The following is a 23,714-nucleotide window of genomic DNA, read 5'->3' on the forward strand; positions in this document are numbered from 1 at the left end:
GGCATCTTGGTTCTTTCCAAGTTTTGGCAATTGAATAAAGCTGCTCTATATAAATACCTTGTGCAGGTTTTTGAGAGGCACATTTTGTAAATACAGAATAAGGTCCAGACCCATTGGATGAAACCCTTATCCTGGTGAAAAGGGAGGGCTCTCCCCAGTAACAAGAGACAGCACGAATATCGTGGATGAGGCACAGATTCAGAAGCCAGACTGTCTGGGCTAAGATTTAAACTCTGCCATTGGCTGGCTGTTTTGAATCTGGACAAGTTATATGGCCTCAGTTTCCTTATCTGCCGAATAAGGATACTAATAGTACCTTCCTCACACGGTTGTTATAAGGATGACCTTAGTCAACGACAGTAACCTGCAGTGGACAAGACTCTGTGGCTTGTAGGCTCGTGGGCTAGAGAGAGAAGTAAACAGGTAGTTAGAACAAGGACTGGGAATGTAGGGGCAAAAAGATATGCTATAGAGATGGGATGCTTTAGGATGCTTGGCGACAGGCTAACCCAGACCTAGAGAAATCAAGGAAGGCTTCCTGATGGAGATGACAGAGAAGGAGGAGGAAGAGGAAGATATATCAGAGCAGAGAACAGTCCCCGCCACCTCTCCTCACCCTCACTCTAGCAATTCCTGCCATCTTATAGATGAGGAAAGTGAGGCCCAGGAAAGTTAAGTAATTTAACCGAGAGCACATAGCTGGTAGGTGGCAAAGCTGGGATTTTAACTCAGGCAGCACCAAGTGAGAGAGGGGTGAGCCTGAGCAATGGAGCAGAATTCCACCAAGCTGCAGAGGACAGAAGAGGGGAGACTCAAGGCCAGCGAGGTGGATAGGGGTCTCACAGATGACGGTGCATTAGTTTGCCAGGGCCACCAAAACAAAATGCTACAGACCGGGCAGCTTCAGCAGTAGAAATTTATTTTCTCATCATTCCAGAGGTCAGAAGTCCAAGATCAAGGTATTAGCAGAGGGTCGGTTTCTTCAGAGGCCCCCTTCTCCCTGCATCCTCACATGGTCTATCCTTCAAGCATGTGCGTCACTGGTGTCTCTGTGCGTCCAAATTTCCTCTTCTTACAGGAACACCACTGGATTAGGCCCCACCCTAACTTAGGGCCCCATTCTAACATAATCACCACTTCAAAAGCCTTATCTCCAAATACGGTCGTTCTGAGGTCCTAGGGGGTTGGGACTTCAACATGTGAATTTTGAGGGAGACACAATTCAGCCCAACACAGAGAGTGTAGGGAGTCTGCAGATTTTAAGCAAGGGAGGGAGGCATAGGGTCGGGTTCGTACCTGTTCTTGTCACTTGCAGAAATGAGTCTGATGCTCACATGCCCCACATCCCCCACCTATGACCAGGCAGGGCCCCACCTGGCCAACTAACTCCCTTTGCTCATCCCTTCCTCCCAGTCCCTGCCCCACACAACCCAAAGCCCAGGCTGGCAGGGGCTCTCTATGGTGAACAGAGGAGGAGGCATCTTCCTGGGCTTTCCACAAGTTTCTGGGTTATGGCGAGGGTGACGTGAGGTGCCAGGCACATGGCACAGTTAACTGCTGTTCTTGGCAAAATGCTGGAAGTGGCCCAGTGCTCAGAGCTGCCAAAAGGCACCTGTAGGGACCAAGATGGTGCTAAGGGGGGAAGACAGACAAGAACCGGAAGGCCTACGGGTCTGCAGGACCTTTCAATTAGAAACGAGGGAATAGCAGATGTTAGTAAATAAGGTAAGGAAACAAAGAAAGCGGGGAGGAAGGGCTCCAGAGAAGAAGAAAGGATAGCTGCTGACCACGGTCTTCTAAGACCTGGTGGGCATGGCCACCCTGGAGGGAGTGAAGGGTGAGGTAGTGGGGGATGTTTCCCTTCAAGCTGAGAGAAACGGACGTTTCTCAAGGGATTCACCGGGACAGCCATGGGTCAGCTCTGTACTTGGGCCCTACCTTCTGCACTGGTGCCTTCCTGGAAGCAGAGAGGGTGGATCCCTCCTTGCCACTCTGCACATCAGGCCCGGGAACCCTGGGGATTATTGATCAAGATCAACCTCAGAGAAGAGCAATTACACAGGTTCATAATGGAGGCATCTCACCCATTAGCGTAAGAGGATAGATGATGCAGGGAGGTGGTGGCTGGTCGGGACTCCACCTTGTTTCCAGGAACAAATGCAGGCAGCAGGTTAACCCCCTCCTGACCTCACTCCCAGGGCGACCACCACTTTGGCTCGGGCAGCACTTTGGACACAGCTGGGGCCCACAGAAGCACAGTCTCTGGGGTTAAACAGACAGCTGGCTTCAGAACCTCACCAATCCCTAGGAGTATGGCCTTGAGCAACTTCCTTCCCCTGAGTCCCTCACCTGCAAAGAAGACACAATAACAGTACCCTCCCTCTAAGGGTTGTTGAGAGCACTGGATAAGATGTTCAGATCCCATCTCTGTCACTAAAAGCTGTGTGACCTACAGCAAAGTGACTGTACCTCTCCAAGCCTCAGTTTCCTCTTCTCTAAAATGGGGACAATGATTCATAACCTTCTCTGAAATGGGGACAATGATTTATACCCCCGCAAGTTGTTGGAGGATTTAAATAATGTGTGTAAAGTGCCCTAGTCAAAGGCTGGCTCATTATAATATAAGATGTCACCCCAAATCAGGAAATATAGGTTAGACATACTTTTATACAGTGTTTTAGTTACATTTTCTAATAACATGTTCATTGTGGTTTTCTTCAACATCCAGCTACAGTTTCAGGCCAAGGACCCATAAATTTAAAACAATGGGCCCAACTGTTAGTCTGGGGGGAGGAGGAAGATTACAATAAATCCAGCTTCCTTGTGTTCCCAGCCTTCTTTGACATTCTTAGTGTATTTATTATACTTTTATCAGGTGAACAGGTAGAGATATCTGTAGGATATGAATGTCCTTCAACCCACTTGTTTGCCTGAGTCAAGACCTCTAGTGGTGGGACCCCATCCATTGTTCCCCCGCTCCTACATGAAAACCGCCCCCATAACCAGCCTAGGGTCATCTTACATCAAATCACAGCTCTGACACCTGCTAGCCCAGCAACCTGGTAAAAGTTCCTTCATTTCTCTGAGCCTCACATTCCTCATCTGTAACATGAGCCCGTGAATATCTTCATGGGCCCACTGCAAAGGCTCGATGAGATGAGGTATGGAAAATACTTACCGTGCCTCTCTAACTGGAAGCCAGCACAACTGTCTCTGTGTCCATTATGGTGAAGGATGCAGTTCCATCAGGATCCCACTGTGCACCCCTCTTCTGTCTTTGCAGGGAGCCCCTCTTCCGCCAGCTCTGTGCCCTCCACTGGCTCCTGGAGGCCCTGACTATCGACCACGCCCACCATACTATGAAGCCTGTGATCACCTGCTGGAATCCAAAGTAGGTCTCAGCCCTTCAACCTGCCAAAACTAGCAGCAGATTGTGCAGTAGGGGAGGGCCTCCTATCTGTTCTTCCCCTCCTCTTGCTACTTTTGGTGGGTGGGTTGCTTTAGGAGTTTTCCTATGTGCTCTGTGGGGCCAAGACAGGGGTCAGCTCGGAGCCAGGGCATACAGGCCATACAGGCTTGTGGGAGCTAACGGTGTGCATCTCCTCCCAGAAAGTCTCCCCAGCTCCACATTCACTAAAGTCACATTGGACGCTTGGAATCAACCAGCCATGCTGTGAGTGTTGACGCCATAGGGACTGGCCAGCTAGACCAGCACACCACTGGTTGCACAGCCAGGCTTCTCCCCACCGCTCTTCTTGGACCATGTCTCCCCAACACTATACTTTTTTTTTTTTTTAAGATTTTTAAAATAAAGTTTACTTATTTTGAGAGAGAGAGAGAGAGAGCACCCGCACACAAGTGGGGAAGGGGCAGAGAGAGACAGGGGGAGAGGGAGAATCCCAAGCAGGCTCCACATCATCAGCATGGAGCCCAACATGGGGTTTGAACCCATGAACCATGAGCTGAGCCTCATGAGCTGAGCACGACCACGAACCATTCAGCTCATGACCTGAGCTGAAATCAAGAGCTGGATGCTTAACCAACGGAGCCACCCAGGCGCTCCTCCCCAACACTATTCTTTATTTGCTCTCTTCCTTTTCACTTTGTTCTTGCTTTTCTTTTCTTAAGGTTTTGTTTGTTTGAACATATATTGGTGTGGCTGTTTCTCCACTTGGACCCAAGGGAATACTCAGCACTCAGGTCCTGAGCAGCTGGGCTGAAGCTCTGTGCCTGTGGTCTAGCCTGAGCAAGTGTTAGATGTGTCCCCACCAGAGGGGAGGGCTCATGCAAAAGCCTTGAGGCCACTACGGCAGGAACTCCATTGCATACAAGGCGGAACAAGGAACAGGCAGGCATGGAAGGCATCGGTTCTTTAAAGAGAGGCATGCTGTCTCTAAGAATGAGGAAAAAGGGAGGACTCCCTGACTTAAGGAATTGGGAGTCGCTTTGTGAAAATCCCATGCTGAGTGAAATAAAATAGTTCCCCGTCCTCCATAAGTGGGAACCCAACACTCCTGCCCCAATAAACTAATATGGCCTCTTTCTCACAGTCCCACCCCCCCTCCCCGCCCCACCACCAAGGCGAATTCAGAATTCAGACTCCGTTCTCTTCCTGAATCTTAATTAACTCCTTCCTCCTGAAGGTGTTTACCACCCACTCCCAAACCCCCTCCCTACCCCTGCCCTAATTCATCTCATGCACCAGCGCCCAGATAAACTAACATCAAATACAACCAGAAATATAAATCATGCATCTATAGACTGGTAACTCCAATTGATTCCATGTTTGGGGTTGGGATGAACTGAAAACTGTAATTTCCCTTAATGCTCTGGTTTATAACCTTTATTTTTTTAAGCAGCAGAAATCCCCCCCCCCTTTTTTAATGGAAACCCCGATAGTATAAAACAAATTTGTCAAAATGGAGCTTCTACATGAAGCAGGAGGTTGGGAGACCGGAGGGATCTAGGGCCCCTCCAACTCTCTCCCATCCCCCACAAAGTACCCCAGGTATTTCCAAAATATCTCTGTGGTTCACAGAATTTGTTTGAAAACCACAGTCTTAAGGCATTTCCCACACATTATTTTTTCTAGAGGAATCCTCTTTTAAAGATCTGAGGTATGTCCTTCCTCCTTCCAGACCTTTCTAATGTCTTCCCCTTACTAATAGACTTACTTTAAAAAAAAAAAAAAAAACACAATTGGAATCATACTCTAAATATTATCCTGTACATTTTTCTATTTTCCCCTTTAAAGTGTCTTATGGACATCTTTCCATGGGACATACAAAGTTTCCACATTCTTTTGACAGTTTCCATCATCCTGTAAACAGCATACCATCCTTCAATAAAGAAATGGTTACCTATGGTCTATGGTATGGGTGGACCATAAATTAGATAACCACTTCTCTATCGAGGGACACTAAGGTGGTTCCAAGTTTTTGCCATTTCAAACAGTACTGCGCAGAACATCCTTGTACACACATTTTGTACCCAGTTGAAAATATTTCTGTTGGCTAGATTCTGAGAAATGGAATTTCTGGGTCAAAGCAACATCTAATTTTTTTCACAGTTGATTGCTTAGATTCTAAGAAAAAACACCCTCGGCCAGTGGACTTCTAATAGCATTTCATGTCCCCGAGCAAGCTACGGGGACAATTTCGCCTCCAACATTTGGGCATCCATTCTCCCAAACTGAGGCAAGAACATACTGTAGGCTTTGGCTTGAGAAGATAAAAAAGGAACATCTTCATTTCCTTTGCTTGGTTTTAGAAATGTGCCCAGAAATGTGACCCAGAATGTGCCCAGAAATGAGTCCAAAATGGTTATCTGCGGTTAAAAAAAAAAAAAAAAAAAAAAAAAGAGTGGTCACGTTAGGAGCAGTGGAGGCTCTACCTGTGACTTGTCAGGGCAGAATTCCATCAGGGATCCATGGATATCGAGCTCTATCAGAGCAGAACATGAACCAGATCAGCCTGACAGAAAAATACATCCAGAAAGATCCCTATGGGAAGTCAGAGTATTTGCTGGGGCTTGTTTTTTCTAGTGAACCATTTGATCCTGATGGTGATTTTAGTTTGGGGTCAGTGGTATGCTGGTAAATGTGTAATAAACAGAACAGTTCTCCAAGAAGGAAAAGCCATGCCAATATCTATGGTGGGCATAGTCCAGCCAAGGCTGATTTCAGGCTTACCAATGTGATGCCATTGAACCTGGGGCCGGGAACACGTTCAGTTCAGAACACGTTCAATTCTTGTGAGTCAGCATGAGCCAACTCCAGCACACCGTTTTTGGGGGTTGATTTTTTTTAAAAAATATATGAATCTGAGGGTGGGGGCTGGGCAGGGGGTTAGGTTTCCTAAAAAGTGCCAGAAAATCTTTTTAGTTAGCAAGAAAGGAGAAGGATGTTTTCTCTTTAATGCCTAAGCCCTATTTATGATGTTTCATCCTGATACCATAATTCAAATTTCCCCAAATCTTCAAATGCATTTTTTAGAGCCCAGAAGAATTAAGAGTGAGTAGGAACAAGCACATGGATGAGTTCAGGCTCTGCCACTTAGTAGCTATGTGACTTTGGTCGCTTAACATCTCTGGGCCTCTGTTATTTCATCCATCATATGGGTTCCTGCGGGCCTCAGAAGAATTATTGTGAGCATCAAGCAAGATAAAGAACGTAGAGCATTTATCCCAATGACTGAGAGCACAGCCAAATGATAGCTATTCAAGATTAAAATCCCCATTTCAAAGAGCAGTTGGCTGTATGATTATCAATACCATTGAGACCCAAGGCAAGGAAAGAAAGAAACTTCTGAGCAGAGTTTTACCAACAGATGAGATCCATGTCACTGGAAGAATGAACAAACATACAGACAGACAGAAAAAAAGCTAAGCAAGGTCAACCAAAATCTGGTTGCAAAAATAAGCAATCGCGGAATGACCCCAAGAGAGAAACACCAAACCTCTAGTTCTCCTGACTGTGTTTTCTAAGTTTCCACCATCAAGCAGCCAGCATCTCCTGCTATTCAAGCATCTGAAACACAAACCCTGAGCCCTGACACCCACCTTGCATTTTCCAAAAGGAAACATCCATCATCGGGGACCTGCAGGTCCCAGAGGTTTCTCTTCTATTAGGCATGATGATGGCTGTAGATCAAATCCTGCCCTCTTATGGATTTTATAGCAAGAAAGTGGGGTGGTTCAATACCTCAACATGGGCTTTCTCCAGGCAGCAAACTTTGGCTAATTGGCAGCTCCCGTGCTGCAAGCAGAAGGTGATCTTTGTTAATTGCAGGGAGATCCCATATTTGGCTGGAATTGGTGGCTGGTTGGGTGAATGGACAGATGACAGATTCTAGGATGTCATACGAGTTGCGTCTGAGTCCCCCCTTTCCTTAGCGGGGTCAGGGAAGGCCTTCCCAATTTCATCATGTGGCAGTTCACACACATTATCATTTCCCAGCATCCTCATTAATCCCACGGCCAGCAGGAGAGTTTATTTCAATTGACAAGGTGATTGGGTCCACGAGAGAGCAGACACCGAGCTTTCAATAACAAATATGCTGATTACCCTTCTCTCAGAGACGCAGGCCTCTATTTTGGCAAAGTAAGACTTATTGTATATATAAAGGTACCCAAATCTTTATCCAAACCCTCGGGACCAGCTGTGTTTCAGAACTGCTTTTTTTTTTTTTTTTTCTCTCTCTCTCTCTTTTGGTATTTTAGAAAGGAAATATGGGGCAAACACCATAGAAAACATCACACACACACACACACACACACACACACACACACACACACACACACCGAGAGGACAGGGTAGCCAACTATCATCCAACACTGTATTTCTGCAGGAATAAAAAAAAAAGAATGAATATTTACACTAAGTGTATAATAAAGATAAACAAAGGCCATCATTAGCCTACCATCAGTTCAGGTCATGTTTTGCTGCCAAATAAGCTATTTAAAAACCTTTTTTAAGTTTATTTTGAGAGAGAGAGAGAGAGAGAGAGAATCCCAAGCAAGCTCATCAGTATCAGTGCAGAGCCCGATGAGGGGCTCAAACCCACAGACTGTTGGAAGCTTAACCAACTGAACCACCCATGTGCCCCTAAAAAATGTTAAGTTTATTTATTTATTTTGAGAGAGAGAGAGCTAGAAAAAGCAGGGGAGGGAGGGAGGGAGAGAGAGAGAGACAGAGGTAGAGACAGAGACAGACAGAGAATCCCAAGCACGCTCTGTGCTGGCAGAACCCGACACAGGGCTTGATCTCAGAACTGTGAGATCATGACCTGAGCCAAAACCAAAAGTTGGATGCTTAACCAACTGAGCCACCCAGATGCCCCAACATTTTTCTAGTTTTCAACACCCTTTGGATTTTGGAATTGGATAAGGGTTGTAACCCTGTGTTGGTATTGTTTTTTTCTAGAAATTAACTTTCCAAGGACTGACTAGAAAGGAATGGGCCTTTACAGAGAAGCAGCCAAGATGAGATAGATGCAAGCAACCATTACAAACCTTAGTGCCACTTTTCCCCAACTCCATTCACCACCCCCCCCCCCCCCCCCCCGCTGCTATCTTCCCTAGTTCCCGTGGGAAAGAACTGGGCACACTCCTGGCCAAGCAGGGGAGTAAAGAGTTCCTGATTTACCTTCCAGGCAGGGTACAGCATACACCATGGGGTGAAGGTGTCAGGAGCTGTCCCCTGGACACACTCAAGCAGCACAATCATCTATGTCTTATTGCCTAGGACTGTCCCACTCTTAATCGGGGAGTCCAGGTGGGTATAATCCTGACTTTCATAAAGAAAGTCCAGACACTTGGGGCGCCTAGGTGGCTCAGTTGGCTAAGCATCTGACTTCAGTTCAGGTCATGATCTCACAGTTTCACAGTTCGTGAGTTCAAGCCCCGCATCGGGCTCTGTGCTGACAGCTCAGAGCCTGGAGCCGGCTTCGGATTCTGTGTCTCCCTCTCTCTCTGCCCCTCCCCCACTCACACTCTGTCTCTGTCTCTCTCTCAAAAATGGATAAACATTTAAAAATTTTTTTAAAAAGAAAAAGAAAAAAAGAAAGTCCTCACACTCAAGGGCTGGGCTGCCCAGGCACGAAGAACCTGCTGTTCCTTTAGAAAAACATGGAAGGCTAAAAGGCAACCACACTTTGATGTTTCAAATATGACACAGGCTCCTAAATCTACCTACTGTGTTATAATGAAAATAGCTCGCACCTGGGTGCTTCCGATGTCAAGCACTGCTCTGAGTACTTTACATCATTTGAGCCTCATTCTAACTGACAGATGAGGAAACTGAGGCACAGAAGATTTAAGTAACTTGCTCAGAATTGCATAGCTAGTAAAAGCTAGGTCAGAATTTGAATTCCGGTAACCCGGTGGGCCCAGCACACGTGCTTAACCACTAAATGGCAGTTTCCTCTGTTCCTAGCTAAAGCCCCAAAGTCCTCAATTAATGTAGGGCACGGTCTGGTGTCAAAAAGCAAAAAGAAAAGTTCATTGCAAAGTAATATTTGTGAGGGGGCATCCAGGATACAAAAGGGACTGCAGCTTACCAAGATGATGTGACATGTGCGTGTGTCATTTTCTTTTAAGAAACAACAAAAAAAGGCCATTCTATACTTATGGCTTTGGTATTTAACTTAACATATGGGAACCGTCTCTCCATATTGGAACCACTTTTAATGACTGTGGAGTTTATCAACATATTTAACCAAGTCCTGTAAGAACTTTAAGTCTTTGCCAGATCGTCAATCTTGTGGGGGGAAAAATGCAGCATCATTCTGAAGAACATGCAAAAATAGCAGTTATTACATTTAAGTTGGTTTTCCCTTGTCATGTGCGCCCCCACTCCACCCCGGAAACTCTCATGTTCCTCAAGCCTGCTGTTTTCAGGCACTACTGGGGATACAGCAGTGAAGGAAACAGGTAACATCTCTGTTCTCTGCAGCTTTAGGGGAGCAGATAATAAACATGCAACAATCAAGATGCTGTGAGATAGCACCAAGGGTCACAAAGAAATTGACGGGGTGATGTGACAGTGGCAGGTTGGGGGTGACTTTTAAATTGGGTCATCCGGGAAAGACTCACTCGGGAGGTGACATTTGAGTGAAATCTTGGATTTCACCTGCTCTCCCCTCTGCACTGATTTAATTGCAAAATGCCTCCCCTGCTTTACTCAAGAGGACATCTCTGCAGGAGTAGGGGACCTTGGCAGGATGATGGGAGCACCTGTCACTAGGGAGGCGACCTGCCTGGGAGATCCTGGGAGCTCTGATCTCTGTCCCCTCCTTCCCTGGTGCACAATCAGCAGTTACCGCCGATCTCCAAACTCAGTCATGGACTCGTGAATGCATTCTAAACTGGTCAACAGACTTTCCACTCTGAGAAGTAGGTGTTTTACCCCACATGACGGTTCGCAAAGGCTGAGTGAAGTATTTGAGAAAAACACTCTGATGGCCGCTGTGGAGAGACATTTCAAGTGACACACTAGGAACAAAATGTGCTTGGTGGGTACAGTTAAATGAGATGCGACGGGGCTCAACGCTTTCCTCCCTTGATTGCTAGCAAATCGGATCCCCCAGAAAGCTTCAGCAAGGGGAAATTATGGTCTGAAAATCGTAGCAGATTTGCCCCTATGGATCTGCCCTAGTGCCTCGTTCCCCACCATCAGCCCCTCCTCCAAGCCACACTTAGACCGCTGTTGACAAAAGCACACTATTAATAGTTTAACTGTGTTCAGTTCTCTGTACAAGGCACCCCGCCAAGCCCCTAACAAGCCCCAAATTTCATCTTCACAGCAATCCTCTGACATACCTAATATTATTCCCTCCATTTTACAGATGAGGACACTGAGGCTCAGAGAGGCTAAGTAACTTACACAAAGACAGGCCTCGGAAGGAGGGCAGGCACAGGACTCGAACATCCAGGCCACCTGACTCTTAAACCCACTGTTAACCACCAGCATGCACTGCTTTCCTGGTCCTATTGCTCAGAGAGACTTGCCTGAGGTCACACAAACAGTAGATCAGGGACATCAATTAGGTAAACTAAATTAAGCTGCCGGAATGAACAACCCTAAAATCTCAAAAGCTTAATGCAACACAAGTGCATTTCCTGGGCGTCCTACGTGTCATCAACATGGGGCTGTGCTCCTTAGTCGCTCAAGGACTCAGGCTGACAGGAGCTCCTTGTCAACATAAGCTTCCACCATCAACTCGGCAGCAGAGGGAATCTGCCTTGAGGGCTGGCCCTTAAAGCATCCACCCTAAACGCCACATTCAATCGCATTTATTTATTTATTTAAATATGAAATTTATGGTCAAAAAAAAAAAAAGAAAAAAAAAGGTTAATCGCTTTTAAACAAAGCAAGTCACAGCACTACCCCTGTCCTCAAGGAGCCGGAAAGACCTGGGACTATTTGGTAAACAGCACTAATGACCACCCCACCAAGCCTTGGGAAGGACGGACTGTCAATTTGCTGTGCCCATCTCAGACAAGGTGTGCAGCCAGCCCCCTGTGGACAAAGAAACACAGGTGGTTTACTTCTTTTCCTGCCCCTGTTTGATCTTCCTTTTTTTGGTTTATTTGCTACTGAGAATGAAACATCAGAGAGACTGATTCTGTCTAACCAGGGCCCTTTCTTTATCAGTGGCTTTGCACGAGCAAGGGTGCAAGGGCTGTTTAAGATCTCTGGGAGCCTCGCTGCATTTTTAACTCATTTACCTGCTGCCTGGAGTCGCAATAGATTTCGGGTCATCTAGGAAGTCAGCGTTAACAGAAAGCCTCCCCATCTTCCCGATCGGGCTTGAATATTTAAGATTTTGAAAGCTTGGCTGGGACCAGATTTAATTTTGAAAGGGGAAGGGGGTTGCTTTTGAACTTCAAGAAGAAGGCTGGAGGCACAGCAGGAGCTGCGTTAGTGAAAGGAAGGAGCCCCAAAGCCCTGTGGTCTTGAAAGAAACGCTCCAAAGCAGAAACTGCTAAAGCTTCCAGTTGGTGAGCCTTAAATCAGACTTCAAAAGCGCCGCTAGTTTAAATATTGTTTATAGGACTGAAGTATTGCTGCTCCTTCCTCTGGCTGGATTTTAAATATTCCCTAATTTGATTACTCGGGGGAGAAGCAGGCAGAACCAACGTTAAATGAGCTTCACTGTTAATTATTCAGAGGGCTTTTTATTGTGTAATCAAACATAAAGTCTTACAAAAAGCTTGAAGGCACATTCTCACCCCGCCCCACCCTCCCCAGCCTGACTTCCACCTTGGCGCCTACGTATGTTTCTTGGGTTGTGGCTGTGGGCTGATAAATATTCAGCAAAGTCCTGCCAGGGAGGAGGGCACACCTCCCCCCCACCCCCAGCCCCAGCCCCTGCTCCACATCTGGGCTGGTAAAAGCCTTCGATTCCACTACCCAGAGCCTTGTGCCATGAGAAGCCCGTCTTATGCAAGTTTGAGCTTGATCACCCTTTACCTCCTATATCTGAGCATCTCCCACCTCCCTCATCAGCGCTCAGCAGCCCCTGAGAAGTCTAGACCCCTGTCAGTGCCTCCCATCATCAACCTGGTCTGGCCACCTCAATTCCTCAAGTCCCTGCTCTATACTAGATGACAGCCAGCCAAATGATTTAAAGGATGCCAGCCATCCAAAATCCTTTCTGCAGAGAAAAAGGAGATAAAGAAAGGGATGGGTGGATGGGTGGACGGATGGATGGATGGACGGACGGAAAGGGAAATCAGTGCGTTAATCAATCATTGATTGATAGGTAGAAGGAATTCAAAGAGCACACACTGAGTCTTCCTGCTTGTTTATCAACAGAGATCCACTGTCCTATAGCCCCAAGTCCAAAATCCAAAAGGCTCTGGAAACAATTTTTCCATAACTCATTCTGCAGCAAGCTTTGACATGAACCAAACTGACTTGGTGGCACAATCTGACTTGAAGTTATTTACAGGTCTTTAGCCCACCTAGAGTAAATATTCATATATGTCACTGCAGAAATAGTAATGTGTCTGGTTACAGGATGCTGTCCCAGTCCCTGCTTCTGGAAGGATTACGTTAACATATGGCACAGGCAGCATATATCCTTCCCAAAATGCCAACGTGGCAACACATCTGGTCCTATGGGTTTCAGATGAGGGATTACGGGCACAGCACCAACAAAACCTGCTGGAGGCTCAGTCTCATAACCAGAAAGTTCCCAACCCCTGAGGGGAGGAACCAGGATTTAGGGTACCCAAAGTTTAGTTAACTGGGGAATGGTGGTGTTTTTAAGAAAAGGAATAGAAAAATTGCAGTGGAAAATTAGGTTCAGGGCCCCACAGGGACCCATCAAGTGACAGTCATTAGTTTCACTGTAAATCTGAACCTGGGTGAGTGACCTGAGCACCCTCGCCCCCGTTTGTTTTCTCATCTGTAAAATGGGGTGACAGTGACTGCATCGCAAGGTTTTACTGAGACAATTCAGTGAGAAAGCATCTTGCACGTAGCATCTACAGAGTTCTGCTCAATACACTCCAAACCAGTGATTTTCATTGTGCAAAAACCTGCCCCTACAACCTCTCCACAGGCCCCCTCAGTTATACTCTCTCCATGCTACTCACAAGTGCCCCTCATGGTAGGATTCTTGGACACCACCGCAGGCAGAGATTCAGAAATGAACATGCCTTTCAGTTCACCCCCCAGGAGTAGCTGCAGACTTGCCCTGGAGTTTAGGAGAGGACCCAAGTCCAAATCGCAAACAGATGCAGAATGAATACAAATACATTCACCTCCCTCAGCCCCACCTCGTAAGCGGTGGTCTCTCCTAACCTCAATTTTCACTGGCAGGACCCAGCTATGGAGGACTGTGCCTCTCACTTCTTCACGCAAACGTGGGGGGAGTGGCGGGGGGGGTGGGGGGGGGAAGAAACCGTAACAGAGAACAGCCACCATCCATCATCCATTCATTGCATTTCCTAAAAGAACTTGTAGTAAAACCGAGGCTCTGGGAACGGAAAACTCATTAAGCTGTTTCTCACTCAGGGACCCGGGTGGAAGCAAGAGCACAATAAAAAAAATCAATAAGGACAAGTCCATGGGACAGAGGTGGGAGCACTTCGTGACAGCGCCTAAGGTAACTACCAGCACACGACGCTCTGGTCTGGCTACCAGCCCTGACTTGCATTGGGAGCGTTTTTTGCCAGTCTCTTCTCTGATGGGATTTTTTTTTTTCTAGTTGGTTCTCTGAGTGAAGAGAAATCAGAACCACATGCTGTTGGATGGTTTTTGTAAATTTTAATTAAAACGGCTATCTGGGGATTACGGGAGACATGACATTTGGCCAGAAACCACTTCACGGGAAAGGGGAGGAGCAGCTGCGGAGCTGTTCAATTACATGTCACCGGAAGGAAATGGACTCACCTCACTCCATGTTTTTAATCAATACCAGTCATTTCTCTCTCGATCTCTCACTCTCTTTTCAACTCAGCCAGAAAATAAGAAGTAGGTGATTCAACAGATAGGGTGTTCTACAAACAAGAACGCGCATTTACCACCAAGGGAACATCGAGAGGTCTATTCTTTTCACTCAAAACTATTCCAAACCCAAAGCTTCCCAAATTCATCTACCCAACAAACAAGCACCGTAAAGTAATAATGACAAGAGGTAATTTATTTAAGTTTATTTATTTATTTGGGGGGGGAGGGGGCACATGAGTGCACATAAGTGGGGGAGGGTTAGAGAGGGAGAGAGAGAATCCCAAGCAGGCTCTGAGTCATCAGCACAGAGCCCAGTGTGGGGCTCGAACCCACGAACCGTGAGATCATGACCTGAACAGAGATCAAGAGTCAGATATACAACTGACTGAGCCACCCAGGCACCCTGACAAGAGGTAATATTTAGATAAGTAAAGGTAGTTGAAAGAGCAGGCACCTAGAATGTTTCCTACACCTGTGCCCTTCCCCACACTATGAGAATAATGTTTATCCCTGCCTATTTCACAACGTTAGTAAAGAACCTCAGGAAACACCATGCCAACTCACTTTGAAAGGGGTAGGGAGGCCTGGGTGGCTCGGTTGGTTAAGTGTCCAACTTTAGCTCAGGTCATGATCTCACGGTTCGTGGGTTCGAGCCCCACATCGGGCTCTGCACTGACAGCTCAGAGCCTGGAGCCTGCTTTGGATTCTGTGTCTCCCTCTCTCTGCCCCTCCCCCACTTGTGCGCTTGTTCGCTCTCAAAAATAAATAAGACATTAACATAAATTTAAAAAAAAGAAAGTGGTAAAATGTTGATAATTATTGTGGTTATATAATTTTTAATTTTTTTGACATTTATTTATTTTTGAGAGACAGAGAGAGCACAAGCAGGGGAGAGGCCGAGAGAGATGGAGACACAGAATCTCAAGCAGCTCCAGGCTCTAAACTGTCAGCACAGAGCCTGACACGAGACTTGAACCCAGAAACTGTGAGATCGTGACCTGAGCTGAAGTCGGACGCTTAACTGACTGAGCCGCCCAGGCGCCCCATGGTTATATAATTTTTAAAAGCCACTTTTTAACATAATTGCAATGGGCCAGGTTCTATGCTGAGGAAATGCTTTGGGTACATTAGCCAGCTCTGCCCCAGGAGGCACAATTCTAATCCCCAGCTGGGAGAGGAGGAAGTTGAGGCTCAGAGAGGCTAAGTGACTTGCATGAGGTCACACAACCGGGTAATGGCAGAGCGAAGAGTTAATCCTGGGTCTGTTCATGAAACACTGTTTATTAAACACTGAGCTCGTCAAATGCATGTCCTCCATGGTGTCACGATTATAATTGCCCCTCATGAAGAGTTGCACTATTTTCTTGCTCTTTCATCAGGGTGTGCCTAGATCCGAGAAATAGAAGCCTTTATTTTTTATCACAGAAAGTTGCTATGGAGACACTGTGTACATCTGTCTCCAGAGATGCACAGAAAAAGCAGCAGGAACCACAAACTTAAAAAAAAAAAAATGTCCTCCAGGAATATTCATGACAAAAATTGCAACAGGGGACAGTAAATCACCACACTGGAACTCTCACAAAATTGAATTCCCTAGGAAATGTATAGGTCACATTCTAGGCTGAAGTGTGGTCCATTCTGAGGACAAGGGAGCACTGGATTAGGAGTCAGGAGACCTAGCTTAGCCACGGTGACCCGGTTCACTGTGTGGCTTCAGACAAGTCCTTTCCTGTCTCCTGACTTCAGTTTCTGAGCCTCTAAAATGAGAGCTTTGAAAGAGGGGCTGCAATCAATTCCCACAGCAACTGATATTCTTCTGTGTGTTTAGAGCTTGTCAGTGCCAAGATCATGTTTGTGTAAGAACCAGGCAAACTGGGTATATGAAAAAAATCTGGATGGGTGTAATGCATTAGGGAGTGGTGAGGTCTGTGGCAAACAGGGATATGCCTGCTCAGCTAAAGGGAAGAACTTCTGCCCAGCTCTAGCCATTTTGCCATGTGAGAATGGAAGTCTGGGGCTTATCATTTTTCAGAGAGACTAATAACCTAGGTTGCTATATAAAAACCTCCCCAATTTGTAACATTCCGGGCAGTTAATCATGTCCCCACCCCCCCAACCCCCCACGGGCCGCCAGTTTGAAACCCTTTGCTTCTGAAAAAGTATAAGGAATCACTCAGGGAAATCTTTTCCTTTGTTGCCAAAAGCAGTCCCTACTGAGGTGGAACACAGCAGCTGGTTAACACTGCTCCTGAGTGAAATATAAAAAATAGGGAAGAAGCATTTGGGGATTTAAGTCAATTCAGACAGAGTCAGTTCAATAAAGGGTAAGCAAGATGCTGAAACGCCTGTCACATGTTCCCCCCACATTTTATTTTTCTGCCACTCTCAATTAATCAGAAGTGTCAGCCCTTCACTTCGGATTTCCTGGCTGAGGTTGTTAATTGAATTTTAATTAATGGCAAATTTTGGAGCACAAAATGAAATCCTAGCCCAAGGAAGATCCACACGGAGCTCTGGATGCAGAAAGCTCCTTGAGACCACCCCAGTCTATTCTCTTTGTTTTGTAAATAAAGAAACTGAGGCAAGGCTGTGGCTTGCTCAAGGCCCCTCTGATGTTCGTCCCCCTCCCCCCACCCGGCCCCGGATCCAGGTCCAGTGCTCATTGCCAGACTCCAGGCTGCCCCTGGGACACGATGTGTCCGGCCTTCATAAATGATGTTGATCTAAAGAGTCTGGTTTCCAGAGCCAGGAATTCATATTGTGCCAGAGGAGACCGGATGAGGTGACTTCCACATATATTATCCCCAGTTGCAATGTCAGGACAAAGGGGATGCTGTGTCAAGCTCCTGATTGGACAAAGGAGAGAACATGCCCCCTTGGAGATCTGGGTAAACCCACCTTCTTCTTCCCCTGTGCAACCAGGAAGACCCTCCCCTGGTCTTCCCCAGAAGACCGCCCCCCAGGGTGGGGGGCGAAGTTCCACCTGTACTCATGGCCCCACAAGGCAGCCACCAAAAAATTACTTCTGCCCACATGCCGTGGACTCCATGATACGAATCCTGAGGGACACAACTCTCTCCACCCTGTTAGCTATTTATTAGATGTTGGTGTGGCCTCAGTGCTGTCTCTTCTTCCTATCTGCTTTCTGAAGGTATCAAACACTATGAGTCTGATTGAAAGATGACCTCAGTCTTCCCTGCAGGAGCATTCATTTTAAAAGTTCGTAAATTAAAAAAAAAACAAAAACATAAATACATAAATAAATAAATGTTCTCAAATAAAACTGTTTCCATTCATCGAGCATAAACTATAGCCCAGGGCGCTACTGAGCTCTTACCCTGGAGCAGCTGAGGACCTACTGTGTCCCACTGTAAACCTGGTATTTTCATCAGCATGGGATCAGGGGAATTTTCTTTTTTTTTTTTTCTTTTTTCTTTTTTTTTAATTTTTAAAAAAAAAAATTTTTTTTTTCAACGTTTATTTATTTTTGGGACAGAGAGATACAGAGCATGAACGGGCGAGGGGCAGAGAGAGAGGGAGACACAGAATCGGAAACAGGCTCCAGGCTCTGAGCCATCAGCCCAGAGCCCGACGCGGGGCTCGAACTCACGGACCGCGAGATCGTGATGGCTGAAGTCGGACGCTTAACTGACTGCGCCACCCAGGCGCCCCTCAGGGTAATTTTCAATGCCACTGAGAAAAGAGCATTGCTTAAAGTATTTTCAAGCAAGGCCCAATAATTAGCATCGGTGTTGACCTGACCTGGATTTGAATCCCGGCTCTGCCACATGCTAGCTGTGTGTGACCTTGGGCCAGTTAGAAACCTTCTGGAAGACTTGGGCCATGAGTTAAACGAAGACAGGACCCTGCACAGTAGATTCAGAAGTGACATCAATCATGCAAGCGGGTGAACACACACACACACACACACGTGTGCAGAAACACGCACCGGTAACCCATCCTGTCTGACTCCTTTCCTCCCAAAAGTCCACATTTCCCTTACAGGGCTTTCTCTACCTACCCCTTACTACCTTCGAGGGCTTGTCACCTAGACCCTTCTGTCCACCACAACCATGGCTCTCCTTCCTCCCACAATGAGTGCTATCTCATCAGACAAATCTGCTTCCCCGATATCCCACTTCCTAAACGTCAGCTATAGAATTTTCTCCATCCTACATTCTTCAGAAGATTCCAGCAAACACAAATCTTCATTGTTGGAGGGCCTGGCGTCAACTCAGTGGAACAAGAAATTGATACATGCAATGTGGGGTCAAACCAAGAGGTAGCTGGAGAAATGAGACCCATCCTCCCACAGTTTAAAAATCAACTCTGATGATTATTACAAAAGAAAAGTCAAAAGCTCTTCTGTTCCCTGGTAATATCATTAGAATATGCGTTTGGCTTCTTGTGCTGACTACGTGGACAGCCATGGCACTCACTGAACAGAGTAAGTCCCATAATGTTTGCTTCAAATAATACACATTTTAGGGGTGTCTGGGTGGCTCAGCCAGTTAAGTGTCTGACTTCAACTCAGATCATGATCTTGTGGTTTGTGAGTTCAAGCCCCATGTCGGGCTCTCTGCTGACAGCTCAGAGTCTGGAGCCTGTTTCAGATTCTGTGTCTCCCTCTCTCTCTCTGCCCCTCCCCTGCTCACACTCTGTCTCTCTCTCTCTCTCTCTCTCTCAGAAATAAACATTTAAAAAAAACTTTTTTAAATAAAAAGATTAAAAAAGGGCGCCTGGGTGGCTTAGTGGGTTAAGTGTCCAACTTTGGTTCAGGTCATGATCTCGCGGTTTGTGAGTTCAAGCCCCGTGTCGGGCTCTGTGCTGATAGCTCAGAGCCTGGAGCTTGCTTTGGATTCTGTGTCTCCTTCATTCTCTGCCCATCTCCCGCTCACATTTTGTCTCTCTCTCTCTCTCTCTCTCTCTCTCTCTCAAAAATAAACATTAAAAAAATCTTTTAAAAAAAAGATTAAAAAAATCATACACATTTTAAACTATCTTGATTTGTGACAGATCCAGGATACGTCTCATGGTGTTCAGAAAAGAGCCAAAAGAAATTCACATTCAGAGCCAGGTTTTCACTTTTTCTTTCTTTCTTTTCTTCTTTCCTTCCCTCCCTCATTTATTCTTCTCTCTCCCTTCTTTCCACCCTCCTTCCTCCTTCTCTCCTTCCTTCCATCATTCTGTCCTCCCTCCCTTCTTTCTGAGACCCCTCTCTCTTCTCTCTTTTCTTCAGACCAAGAAATTCAAAATTCCTATACTGCGTGTCACCAACCGCAAGCCAAGCCGGCGAGGCTCCACCCTCAGTCTGTCTCGGACCAGTGGGGCATCATCCCCCCAGAGCAGTATGATGTCCATGAACCCCGGCTCAGACGAGCCCCAGAGTGTGATCACCCAGGCAACAGGCAGCAAGGACATTGAGGACAATGAATCCTCTTCGACCAAGCCTGACGAAGAACCTCTCCATATCAGTAAGTCGTACCTGAGATCTGAACAATCTGCCTGGACTCTTTGCCTTGAAGCTAGACATCAAGAACCCCTCCTACTCCACCTCCACCCCCATTCAGTTAAAAGAGACACAGGGGTCTCCTAGCCCTGTTCAATTTCCTCAGTCCCCTTTGCTTTTCCCCAGGGGAGACTGGAAATATACTCTGTACCTTGGGTTACTCTGAGCAATTTCTCCTCGAGAGACAGCCCATGGTCATCAATTGCTCCTTTTAAATTTCTAATAATGATAGGGGCGCCTGGGTGGCTCAGTCAGTTGAGCGTCCGGCTTCGGCTCAGGTCATTATCTCACGGTTTGTGAGTTCGAGCCCCGTGTTGGGCTCTGTGCTGACAGCTTGGAGCCTGGAGCCTGTTTCAGATTCTGTGTCTCCCTCTCTCTCTGTTCCTCCCCTGCTTGTACTCTGTGTCTCTCTCTCTCTCAAAAATAAATAAACATTAAAAATTTTTTTTAAATCCTAATAATTATATTTTATTGAGCCCAACTTATATAAAATGTTGTCACTTCAGCATGAAATCAATATAAAATTATTAATGAGATATTTCACATTTTTTCATACTAAGTTTTTGAAATGCAGCATTGACTTTTTAAAATAACTTTATGGAGGTATAATTTGCATACCATAAAATTCACTCTTTTTAAATGTACAATTCAATGACTGTTAGTCAATTTACAGAGTTGTGCAACTATTATCATAATCTAGTTTTAGAACATTTCAATCAAACCAAAAGAAAACCTCATATCCATTGGCAGTCTCTCTCCTTTGCCATCCCATGGCTCTAGGCAACCACAAATCTACTTTCTGTCTCTAGGGATTTGTCTTTTCCAAGTATGTTATATATGGAAGTTGTATCCCTCTGTGACACTCATCCCCTCCTCCCCCTGCTCTGGAAGATGCATTTTCAGTGGTTCACAATCTGGGGGACACAGGTGCTTTAGAAAATCTATTAAAAACTAGGAGTCCTCTCTCCATAAGAAAATTTATACACACATATATACATAGTTTTGCATACTCTTTTAGGTACAGCCTATGGACTTCCACCAGATAGAATTGTAACTAGATTCCATAAGTCATGCAAAAAAAATTATTCTCAGAACTTTCTGAGTTGAGCTTGTATAGTGAAAGGAGATAGGAAAGAAGGGATTTATGCAGAAAGATAGAGAGAATAGAAGAGAAAAAGAAAGGATCATGAACGAGCTGGCCAATGCAAAATTATGGACTCTGGTGCATGGACCCCTTCCCACCACATCTCCTGTGTCCCCTCAGTGGTGCCCAAGCGGAGGCCTGCCTTCTTAGCCAGTGTTCTTTCAGACCATCTAGAATGCCTGTGGCAACCAATGCTGGGCTGGGCTAGGCTGAGCTGAAAAGAACTGGGTGTAGGATAGTTTCAAGGAGGTTGAATAAGGGTCAAGGTAGACCAGAAAGCCTGATTGAGGCCCTAATCATCAAAACAAAGAATGGACAGAAGGACAAAGCATCCAGTAAGTGGTCAGGACTCAGAGTAATGACTGCCAATGAGAAAAATTCCCACCCTTGTCAACAGGGTGAAAGCCATGAAAATCCATGAAAGGCTCCGAGCCCTGAAAAGCTGTTTGCTGAACAGACTATCTAAGATAGTGAGGAACCAAGATCAGCCATCAGCAGACGTATGACTCTTATGGATTTCTTGAACCTTCTTTCATTCAACACATATCTACTGATCAGCTACTGAGCACCTGGAACTGAGGATTATAGTTCCTGGCCTCCCCAAGCTTATGTTTTAGAAGGAAAAAGCAGATTATAAACAAAACTGCAAATATCAAGTCAGTTGCAGATGATATGTGATCAGAAGATAATAAAACAAGACATGGGCCAGAGAGAGACTGTCGGTGGGGTTGAGGCTAGTTTAGCCACAGTCATCAAAAAAGCCTCTCTCAGCTCTGACCATTTAGGCTGAGGTCTCAGGATATGAAGCCGGGGAGGGAGGCAGGAGTCAGAGTGGGCATGGCCTTTGTAGGGTAAGGTAAGGACTTCAGAATGATCTCAATGGCAACAGGAAGTCTCTGGGAGGTTTTCAGTACAGGACTAACCAGATCTGGTTTTCTCTTCAAGGTGTCTGTGTGGTTATCAATGTTATATCCATGTTGTGTGTCTTTCAGCCCCAAAAGCCCTGCTCTTAAGTAAGAAGAGAAGTGTCCCCAGCTCCAAGAACTGCCTCAGTCCAGAAGTGGCACAGTGTCCCCCAAGAGGAAGCAGGCATGCCGAAGGAAGGAGGGGGTGGAGGGGGAAGGTATCTGTGATGAGCAGACGGGTGAACAGTGCCACCTCTCCAGGCCTCTGAGACACCGCAGACCTGTCCCCAGTCGCTGCCTCCTAACCACATCTAACCAGCTAACTGGTCCCCTCAGTCCTACCTCCTAAAACTCCTTTAAACCTTCTCTCTTCATTCCCGTCACTTTCATCTTCGTTTAGAGATAGAAAACTGAGGCGTGCAGGCTAGTTCCTGCCACTTACATTTTAATACACAAGGTTTTGTTTAAAAAAAAAAAAAAAAACTGGGGTGATATTCTAAGATTGAAAGATTTTACATAAAAATTTTGATTAAAAACCCACCACCACCACCACCACTGTGGCAAGAGTGGACCCGCAACCATGCACTACATCCAAATGGAGCTGCCCCTCTTAGGGGGGGGGCACGTGCTGGCTAGTTTTCCACAATCCCCACCACTCCCTATTACCCCCAATCATTGCTCCCAATTGGCCAAGTGCATGGCCATTTATCATATCATGTGCCCTACTATTTTCCTTAGAATAAGGATGATGATGATCATGACGATGATGACAGTACAAGAGTTAATGCTTAAGAAGACTTTTACGTATCAGGCACTATTCTAGCTTCTACTATATACATACTGTGTACATATATAAATTCACACTTATGTGTATGTATATATTTGCATGTAAATTCAAAGAGTCCCCACAATTTTATGCCTTTTTGTAGATGAGAAAAGTGGGGTACAAAGAGATTAAATTATCTGACCAAAGTCACACATCTAATAAGTGATGAGGCCAGAATTTGAACCCAGGAAATCCAGTCTAGCCCTCAAGTCACACAAAATTTGATTTTTCTTACACTAGCTCATGTCATCCATCCCGGTACCTGACCCTTCTTGGTACCTGAGTTTGGAACCCCCAGGTCCACAGTCTCATTACCTCTCACCTACATGACAGCAACAGCTTCCTAGTCTCCCTGCTTCCTGTCTTGCCTTCACTTGCCCATGGATTCTTCTCCATGTTGAGCCAGAAGGAACTTTCTAACTTAAAAATCTGACGTAGGAGTGCCTAAGCGGCTCAGTTGGTTAAGCATCCAACTCTGGATTTTGGCTCAGGTCATGATCTCATGGTTCGTGAGTTCAAGCCCCCCATCGGGCTCCATGCTGACTGTGCAAAGCCTGCTCGGGATTCTCTCTCCCTCTCTCTGCCCCTCCCCTGCTCACTCTCTCTGCCTCAAAAATAAATAGATAAACTTAAAAATAAATCTGATGCAGTGTTGCCCAGCTTAACATCTTTCAAGACTCCCCACTGCCTCTAAAACAGTGCATCTGATCTTGTCCCAAGCTGTTACAATAGGCTCAGCTTTCGCCACTTCATACCTTCCACCAGGCACTCCAACCTCACCAAATAGCTTTCCTCTTCTTAAACAATGCTCATTCTCTCATGTTGTCCTCTGTCTGCAATGCCCTTTAACCTGTGACACTTTAGTCTGGTGG

The 23,714-nt window shown here is 46.0% G+C and overlaps 1 protein-coding gene across 1 annotated transcript in view; it reads left to right on the forward strand.

Moving 5' to 3' along the window:
* Nucleotides 1-23,714, forward strand: part of CCDC60 (coiled-coil domain containing 60) — a 162,512-nt gene that overhangs the window by 121,750 nt on the left and 17,048 nt on the right. The window contains exons 5-7 of the mRNA XM_086681812.1: nt 3,284-3,391; nt 14,024-14,114; nt 19,698-19,932. Of these exons, the coding sequence (XP_086537938.1) occupies nt 3,284-3,391; nt 14,024-14,114; nt 19,698-19,932 (434 nt within the window). The remainder of the gene's footprint in view (nt 1-3,283; nt 3,392-14,023; nt 14,115-19,697; nt 19,933-23,714) is intronic.

This window comes from Puma concolor, chromosome D3 (genome assembly GCF_028749965.1).
Source record: "Puma concolor isolate L17-30 chromosome D3, mPumCon1.1.hap2, whole genome shotgun sequence".
NCBI lineage: Eukaryota > Metazoa > Chordata > Mammalia > Carnivora > Felidae > Puma > Puma concolor.